General features: G+C 36.0%; 1 protein-coding gene across 1 annotated transcript in view; it reads left to right on the forward strand.

Annotated features, from left to right (window-relative positions):
• LOC120994037 (retinal guanylyl cyclase 2-like) overlaps positions 1 to 1,118 on the forward strand; it is a 110,389-nt gene extending 109,271 nt beyond the window's left edge. Inside the window, exons 20-21 of the mRNA XM_040422498.1 lie at positions 939 to 1,038; positions 1,098 to 1,118. Of these exons, the coding sequence (XP_040278432.1) occupies positions 939 to 1,038; positions 1,098 to 1,118 (121 nt within the window). The remainder of the gene's footprint in view (positions 1 to 938; positions 1,039 to 1,097) is intronic.
• Positions 1,119 to 10,663: the final 9,545 nt, after the last annotated feature.

Here is a 10,663-nt window from a genome sequence, read left to right on the forward strand (position 1 = left end):
AACAGCGTCTAATATACCTGTTAGGGGTTAAAAAAAACACATCTCCAGCCTGCCAGCGAACGATCGCCGCTGGCAGGCTGGAGATCAACTCTCTTACCTTCCGTTCCTGTGAGCGCGCGCGCCTGTGTGCGCGCGTTCACAGGAAATCTCGGCCATCGCGAGATGACGCATATATGCGTGACTCTGCGCAGGGCTGCCACCTCCGGAACGCGATCCTGCGTTAGGCGGTCCGGAGGTGGTTAAACCAGCCCCAGGATCTGAATACTTTTGTAATTGCATATAATTAAAAATGTTGTATAGCCACTGAGCTGGTCATTTAAATGTATCTGTATTGCGCCACCTACTGTTTGTTCTTTTCTTTATTTCTTGTCCACCTTACTGAGGTGGTCGCACATGCTCAGTTTAAATCTTCAACTGTCACCAGCTCTATCATTTGTTAGAAGCTGTCTCAATTACAAGAGCAGCAGCAGAAAGGACACCCCCGAGCTGTAATAGGGAGAGAGGTGCAGCAAGGAGGACACTCCCCTTGAGCTGCCAGCCTGAAATAAATCTAGCAGAGCAGTGAATGGGGAGATCTCTGGATCCATGTGAGGTACAGGGCTGGTTCTGGCTTTGTTAGAAAGAGATTGTCACGTACTATATGATGTCTGATTAAAAAAAAAAATGTAATCAATCATAGCATAGTCCCTTTAAGGGACCCTTTAAATAAGCCCCAGTGCCTGAGGGGGCCTACAAATACCAGTATAAATGGCACATGACAGTTGGGGGCCCTTTTAAAGATTTTGCTTTCACGTTCACTCTGTGACTATACCGTAAAAATTAATTTGTAACATGATAGAAATTAAAAAAATAAAAATAAATAAACATTAAATTTTTAACCCTTGAGTTACCCTTTGTGCACACCGCTAACTAATGACATATATATATATCCACTGCAGGTGTAATGCCCACGGGTTAACAGCGGAGGACATTGCAGAGTTCAAAAGAAAAAAAGCGGAAAAGCTGCTTGCTAAACAGGAAGACAGGAGTAGAGATGAGGTAGATCCCGTTGTCTGGTCTTTCTGTGTGCATGATATATATTCACTTATGTATCTCAGACAGGAACCAGTGAGGAATAACACTGCCGGCCTGTGCAGGATTGTGTGCATTTCTGTCGGGGGGGTATTTGGACTGTGACCCATAGAAAAATGGCAACTAAAATCGATTTACATGATATTCAACTATATTAGCGAAATGTGTGCCCTAACCATGGCTCCTGCAGCCCCGGACCATGCATGACTGCTAGGCACATAGATGATTTGATGCCAAAACAATGCTGCATACCCTTCATTCTCAGGATCATTGGGGAAGGGGGGGGGGGGTCCCAGAGGTTGGACCCCCAGCGATTACAAAGTGGTGGTGACATAACCTAGCAATATGCTATCACTTTTACTACACTAGCCTATCCTATACAATGTTATACTATACTGTACCTTACAGTATTATAATATACTGCTCTAAACAATACTATTCTACACTATATTGTAGTATGGAATAATCTCCTATACAATTTTATACTATACTATGTCATACAATACTATACTTTACAGTGTTATAATACACTATCCTAAACAATACTATACTTATTATAATGTACAATCAAATACAAGACTGTGCTATTATGTTATGCATTTTCACACTATTCTATCCAGTATACTGTGTTATACTATACTATATATACCGTACTATACTATACTATATATACCGTACTATCCTATCCTATACTATATATACCATACTATCCTATCCTATACTATATATACCATACTATCCTATACTATATACACCGTACTATCCTATCCTATACTATATACACCGTACTATCCTATCCTATATATACCGTACTATCCTATCCTATACTATATATACCGTACTATCCTAGCCTATACTATATATACCGTACTATCCTAGCCTATACTATATATACCGTACTATCCTATCCTATACTATATACACCGTACTATCCTATCCTATACTATATATACCGTACTATCCTATCCTATACTATATATACCGTACTATCCTATCCTATACTATATATACCGTACTATCCTATCCTATATATACCGTACTATCCTATCCTATATATACCGTACTATCCTATCCTATACTATATATACCGTACTATACTATACTATATATACCGTACTATCCTATCCTATACTATATATACCGTACTATCCTATCCTATACTATATATACCGTACTATCCTATGCTATACTATATATACCGTACTATCCTATCCTATTCTATATATACCGTACTATCCTATCCTATACTATATATACCGTACTATCCTATCCTATTCTATATATACCGTACTATCCTATTCTATATATAACGTACTATCCTATCCTATACTATATATACCGTACTATCCTATCCTATACTATATATAACGTACTATCCTATCCTATACTATATATACCGTACTATCCTATCCTATACTATATATACCGTACTATCCTATACTATATACACCGTACTATCCTATCCTATACTATATATACCGTACTATCCTATACTATATACACCGTACTATCCTATCCTATACTATATATACCATACTATCCTATACTATATACACCGTACTATCCTATCCTATACTATATATACCGTACTATCCTATCCTATTCTATATATACCGTACTATCCTATCCTATACTATATATACCGTACTATCCTATCCTATCCTATATATACCGTACTATCCTATCCTATACTATATATACCGTACTATCCTATCCTATTCTATATACACCGTACTATCCTATACTATATACACCGTACTATCCTATCCTATACTATATATACCGTACTATCCTATCCTATACTATATATACCGTACTATCCTATCCTATACTATATATACCGTACTATCCTATCCTATACTACACTGCGTGCAGAATTATTAGGCAAATGAGTATTTTGACCACATCATCCTCTTTATGCATGTTGTCTTACTCCAAGCTGTATAGGCTCGAAAGCCTACTACCAATTAAGCATATTAGGTGATGTGCATCTCTGTAATGAGAAGGGGTGTGGTCTAATGACATCAACACCCTATATCAGGTGTGCATAATTATTAGGCAACTTCCTTTCCTTTGGCAAAATGGGTCAAAAGAAGGACTTGATAGGCTCAGAAAAGTCAAAAATAGTGAGATATCTTGCAGAGGGATGCAGCACTCTTAATATTGCAAAGCTTCTGAAGCGTGATCATCGAACAATCAAGCGTTTCATTCAAAATAGTCAACAGGGTCGCAAGAAGCGTGTGGAAAAACCAAGGCGCAAAATAACTGCCCATGAACTGAGAAAAGTCAAGTGTGCAGCTGCCAAGATGCCACTTGCCACCAGTTTGGCCATATTTCAGAGCTGCAACATCACTGGAGTGCCCAAAAGCACAAGGTGTGCAATACTCAGAGACATGGCCAAGGTAAGAAAGGCTGAAAGACGACCACCACTGAACAAGACACACAAGCTGAAACGTCAAGACTGGGCCAAGAAATATCTCAAGACTGATTTTTCTAAGGTTTTATGGACTGATGAAATGAGAGTGAGTCTTGATGGGCCAGATGGATGGGCCCGTGGCTGGATTGGTAAAGGGCAGAGAGCTCCAGTCCGACTCAGACGCCAGCAAGGTGGAGGTGGAGTACTGGTTTGGGCTGGTATCATCAAAGATGAGCTTGTGGGGCCTTTTCAGGTTGAGGATGGAGTCAAGCTCAACACCCAGTCCTACTGCCAGTTTCTGGAAGACACCTTCTTCAAGCAGTGGTACAGGAAGAAGTCTGCATCCTTCAAGAAAAACATGATTTTCATGCAGGACAATGCTCCATCACACGCGTCCAAGTACTCCACAGCGTGGCTGGCAAGAAAGGGTATAAAAGAAGAAAATCTAATGACATGGCCTCCTTGTTCACCTGATCTGAACCCCATTGAGAACCTTTGGTCCATCATCAAATGTGAGATTTACAAGGAGGGAAAACAGTACACCTCTCTGAACAGTGTCTGGGAGGCTGTGGTTGCTGCTGCACGCAATGTTGATGGTGAACAGATCAAAACACTGACAGAATCCATGGATGGCAGGCTTTTGAGTGTCCTTGCAAAGAAAGGTGGCTATATTGGTCACTGATTTGTTTTTGTTTTGTTTTTGAATGTCAGAAATGTATATTTGTGAATGTTGAGATGTTATATTGGTTTCACTGGTAAAAATAAATAATTGAAATGGGTATATATTTGTTTTTTGTTAAGTTGCCTAATAATTATGCACAGTAATAGTCACCTGCACACACAGATATCCCCCTAAAATAGCTAAAACTAAAAACAAACTAAAAACTACTTCCAAAAATATTCAGCTTTGATATTAATGAGTTTTTTGGGTTCATTGAGAACATGGTTGTTGTTCAATAATAAAATTAATCCTCAAAAATACAACTTGCCTAATAATTCTGCACTCCCTGTATATATACCGTACTATCCTATCCTATTCTATATATACCGTACTATCCTATGCTATATATACCGTACTATCCTATCCTATCCTATACTATATATACCGTACTATCCTATCCTATACTATATATACCGTACTATCCTATCCTATACTATATATACCGTACTATCCTATACTATATATACCGTACTATCCTATCCTATACTATATATACCGTACTATCCTATGCTATACTATATATACCGTACTATCCTATCCTATACTATATATACCGTACTATCCTATTCTATATATACCGTACTATCCTAGCCTATACTATATATACCGTACTATCCTATTCTATATATACCGTACTATCCTATCCTATTCTATATATACCGTACTATCCTATCCTATACTATATATACCGTACTATCCTATCCTATACTATATATACCGTACTATCCTATTCTATATATACCGTACTATCCTAGCCTATACTATATATACCGTACTATCCTATCCTATACTATATATACCGTACTATTCTATCCTATTCTATATATACCGTACTATCCTATGCTATACTATATATACCGTACTATCCTATCCTATTCTATACTGTACAGTCCTATACTATACTATATTACCAGGGCTGCCATCAGGAACTTCAGGACCCCATGCAGGCAAACCATGTGGCCCCTCTCCCCCCAGACTTTCTCACATTTATAGCAATAACTTTACTATTAATTAGTAACTTTAACTTTGCAGAAAAATGTGTTTACCGTAAAAAAAAAAAATAGCTAGAAATGAAAATTTTGATTTTTCTGCCATAACCTTTACTAAGAAAGTCACCTGATAGATCTGTGCTGTAAATTGATTGAACCCTAAATGTTCTATATAGGAGGCAATAGATTTACCACAACTCAATAGGACTTCTAAGGTCTAATACGTACAGTAATATATGTATAATTTGTGTGTGTATATATATATATATATACACCTGTCACTGACTCCAGATCAGTTATTTGTATGTCAATATATGCCAACAGTCTTTTAGTTATGCACCCACAAACTGGCGGTGGAATACAGAGGGGACGTCTCCTTTAGTCCTTTCCATTATGTGCGCACGCACAGCAGTCCTCTCAATGCGTTCCATGGCTGGTTTGTGGATGCACAACAGGAGAATGTGGCTACAGTATGTATTGACACGCAAATTACTGATCCAGATTCAGTGGAAGGAGTTCTATACATGTTTGCAGAGCTTATTAGGACTTGCCAGAGGTGACAGATTTCCTTTAAAAAGGCTACTAAACAGTATCACTATTTATTTGATATTATGCCTGTGAAGAAAACAGTAATACTATTTAGTAGCTATTTAGGCGCAGAAATTCCTACCCCTATAGAGTAGTGGGTAAGGCAGCTACCTGCTGTACAGAAGGTCTGAGGTTCAACTCCCAGCTAAGACCTGTGATATCATGTCATTAGTAAATGTTACGGCAAAAAATGTGACTTTAACTTTCCAGCTTTTCTTTTATGGTAAAGGTTACATTTTTCAACAAAATGAATGTTACAAAAAAAATAAAATTACAATAAATGCATTCTTGCGACAAAACAGTATTTGGTATCCCTGAACAGTATAGTGAGCACATTATTTATGATGATTGGTAAATGACTTAAAATAAAAATGGGTTTAAGTTTTTCACTTTTCAGTAATATACTATTCTATTTAATATTGTGCCTGTGAAGAAAACAGTAATAATATTTAGTAACTTTTTAAGCACAGAAAATCCAGTCCCTCCAATAGGGCAGGTCTATGGTGTGATGGCAAATCTACTGCCTGCCCTAGAGAAGGTCTGGGGTTCAAATCCCAACAAACATCTGTAAAATGATTTCTTTAGTTCAAGTTTATGTGCTGGGAGAGGAGCCCATGTCCAGCCAAAGGGCCACACATCTTCATTGCACTGACATTAATAATAATGAGCCTGCTAATGTAACTGGGTCCTTGACTGAAGTACCAGCATTACTGGCCAGATGGAAGCTCTGTGTATCACACCAATCTATCTTTTACTATACAACACAATCTTATGCTATACTATACTCTTTTTTTACTATACTATACAATGCTAATCTATACAATCTTATACTATATTATACTATGCTGTCTTTTACTATACTATACTATCTTATACCATACTCTACTATACTATACAATGCTACACTGTACAACCTTATACTATATTATACTATATTATACTATGCTCTCCTTTACTATACTATCTTATACTATAGTCTACTATACTATACTATCTTATGCCATACTCTACTATACTATACAATGCTAGACTGTACAACCTTATACTATATTATACTATGCTGTCTTTTACTATACTATACTATCTTATACTATATAATGCTACACTGTACAACCTTATACTATATTATACTATATTATACTATTCTCTACTTTACTATACTATCTTATACTATAGTCTACTATACTATACTATACTATGCTATACTATACTATACTATCTTATACCATACTCTACTATACTATACAATGCTACACTGTACAACCTTATACTATATTATACTATATTATACTATTCTCTACTTTACTATACTATCTTATACTATAGTCTACTATACTATACTATACTATGCTATACTATACTATACTATCTTATACCATACTCTACTATACTATACAATGCTACACTGTGCAACCTTATACTATATTATACTATGCTCTCCTTTACTATACTATACTATACTACAGTCCTGATGAGCTGAAAAACAGCCTGTTTCAGTTTATTCATTGTTTTCATTAAATTGAATGCTCAAAAAATGTTTTGTCTCCCTCCCATTTCTTCTTGTTGCATGTTGAAGCTCTACTTAGAACCTTGTTTAGATCCAGCCATGCTAAATAGGATTTTTTGCCATTTTTCAAGTGGTCTTAAACTTTTGATCAGGACTGTATCTTATACCATACTCTACTACTATACAATGCTACACTGTACAACCTTATATTATATTATACTATATTATACTATGCTCTCCTTTCCTATACTATCTTATACTATAGTCTACTATACTATACATTTTTTCTGTTACTATTTTTTGACAGGGAAGACTGGCAGGAAGTAATTAACAAGGAAATTAAAACAATATTTTGGAAAAAAAGACGGAGCGTGGCAAAATGAATACAGGTGAATTTTTGGAACTTGGCAACTTTCCGCCATCTTGAATTTGGTGGCTAGTCCTACCATTGTCTGGAGGACTTCACGACTGGATGATAATTCTGATTGGACTCTCGGCCCCAGAGAGCATGACTGATCATCTGGAGATCGATCAAGGTGAACGGGATCAATGATGGTCAATGAGAGTCAATGAATGTTTTTGGTTTTAAAAGTTTATTAGCACGGCAGATTACATAGCTGCGCTGTAGAATGCTCTGTCGTCATGACAGACGGTATAGCATATATCAAAGCTGCAATCTATAGTCTGAATTCTCAGCTGTAAAATAAGCACTCTTTTTAAAGAGTCTGGTTAAAAGTTAGAAATTTTGGGAGGAGTAAAAATGTATTAGCCTCAATATATGTACTTACCTTAATTAAGGTAAGCATTATTTGGTATGGGGATATTTTTGGCTAGGTAACAGAGTAGCCAATGTGGCTGAGAATTTACTATAAAAAAACACAAACAAAAATAGTAGGAAAATGTGATCCCAAATAATATTGTCTTACATCCATGACTAAATGTAAATTGCATATTCATTGTTCAGTAAAATATCTCCCCAGAACATTAACGTTATAGCTTTCTCCTTAAAAATTAGAACACAGAAAAGTAACAAAAAACTCAAAAACAAATAATAATAATAATATCTAATTAAAAATGAAAAACAGTATAACAAATAATAACCAAGAAGCTGAAGATGAAGAGGAGCAAATGAAGAATGTACCATTTAAGGTTCAGTAAATGATGGAATTTGTATGAGAGCCAGAGTGCAGGAGAATAATGAATATAAAATAATGCAAAAAAAAAAAATGTTAATTATAAATTATAATTTATAATATACATTACATTGATATTGAGGAATGTACAGTAATTTATTATTAAATTAAAATAATTGTATTATTTTTTTTGTGCAAAATTGTAGTATAATTAAATTTTTTTAATTAAAATGACCTCAAATGTGTATCTATTCTGCAAATGTCTATATAGGATATAGCATCTATTTTGGAAATTAAAAATCCTTAAAATAAAAAAATAACTAGACAAAAATATGAAATCATAGATTTTATTTATTGATTTTGGTTAGAAATCAGATATTGATTTAAAGGGGTTAGAAACATAATGATATTTTTAAAGGATTTTTCGAGATTTACGGTAGGTTTATGACAATTTATCCATTCAAATTTAAATAAATACCTACCTGTCACATTTGCAAACAAAATGTACAAGAAAGTTACTGTTATTTTAATTTTGACCAAATATGTGACAAATATTTGGCTAAAATAAAAAAAAAGTGACAAAAACTAAAATCACGAGAGTACATTTGACTGGGTCATAGCTGACTCCATTTGCTGACTCAAAATGTTGGTACAATTTTTTTAATAGGAGTGTGTAGAATTATGCAATGTACATTTTAATGTTATGTAGATAGACTGTAGATAGTGCTGTAAATTTTTTATATGTACAATATTTTTAGATTTGTAAAATATATTTCTGTAAATAAATATTCTTTGGTTAAAGGTTGTCTTTGATGGGATTCTTGATTGAAATGCATTTAACCAAGTTGTAAAGTTAGCAAAAATATATTTAGAAAATTGCTATCGGGATCAATAGTGCACAAACATTTTATTTTTTAATTGTGTCTTACCGTATATACTCGAGTATAAGACGAGTTTTTTGGCACATATTTTTATGCTCAAAAAGCCCCCTCGTCTTATACTTGAGTCTAGGTCTGTATTATGGCAACTTACATTGCCCGGATCCTTAGACACGCCCATCTCATTAGTATTCACTTGGCGCAATGTGATCCCGGCGAGCGAGGGTGCCGGGCGCATGCGCAGGATCTCCGAATGTCGGGGACAGGAAAATACCTCCCAGCGAAGTGAATACTAATGAGATGGGCGTGTCTAAGGATCCGGCAGTTGGGACGCGGCTGGGCACAAATGCGGCACAAAGAACGCCCCTTGGGCAGAAAGGACAGGTGATTATAAAGATTATTTTTAACATTTTACAATACGCACAGGGATAATACTTATATGAATTGGAAACTTATTATAAGACCTAGGGGGGCATATAAAGAGCTAATTATGCTCAGAAGGCCTGTCAGTGTCCCTTTAAGCTCCCAGTGTAAATCTCACGAGATTTACACTAGGAGCAGACCGCGAGATTTACACCGGCAATAAGTACCGGCCCCTGCACAGCCTCCCCTCCCTGTATTTAATGCAGAGTGTGTGTGGATATAATGCACACACTCTGCATTAAATACAGGGAGTCAGAGTCAGACTCCCATCAATCTGAGTCACCCTCTTGCAGATGTGTGCATATAATGTCGAGTGTGTGCATTAAATACACACACACATTATAGCTGCATTTCCCACCCTAGTCTTATACTCGAGTCAATAATTTTTCCCATTTTTTGGGGGTAAAATTAGGGGCCTCGGCTTATACTCGGGTCGGCTTATACTCGAGTATATACAGTATGTTACTTTTTTTATTGGATGCTAATTTCTTCTATTTTCCATATCACTGACGTTGAAAAAACAAAGGTAATATCAATTAAAAAAAAGCTGAAATCTTGCAGTTTTCCCACTCACAGCTCATCCGCCATAAGGTATAATTTTTCAGCAGTCATTTCATTATCATCACAAACTTGATTACAAAGAAGAAGTGCCTCTATCATAAAAACTGACAATTGACACAGGTGATAGAGACAACTCATCTCACGCTCTTTACTCCCCTATCCTGAAAATGTCAGTTGTCAGACCAGATGCTCCTTTATACAGAACCCAGACCAGACCCATCCTTATTGCAGACCCCAGACAATTATTTTATACCCATCATCCCAGACAAGACTGCTTTATACAAAGCCCAGACCAATCCCTTCATTGATACGGACCCCAAACCAGACCCTTTCTTTTTGCAGACCCCAGACCTTTTCTTTATACAGACCCCAGACC

Source organism: Bufo bufo, chromosome 3 (genome assembly GCF_905171765.1).
Source record: "Bufo bufo chromosome 3, aBufBuf1.1, whole genome shotgun sequence".
NCBI lineage: Eukaryota > Metazoa > Chordata > Amphibia > Anura > Bufonidae > Bufo > Bufo bufo.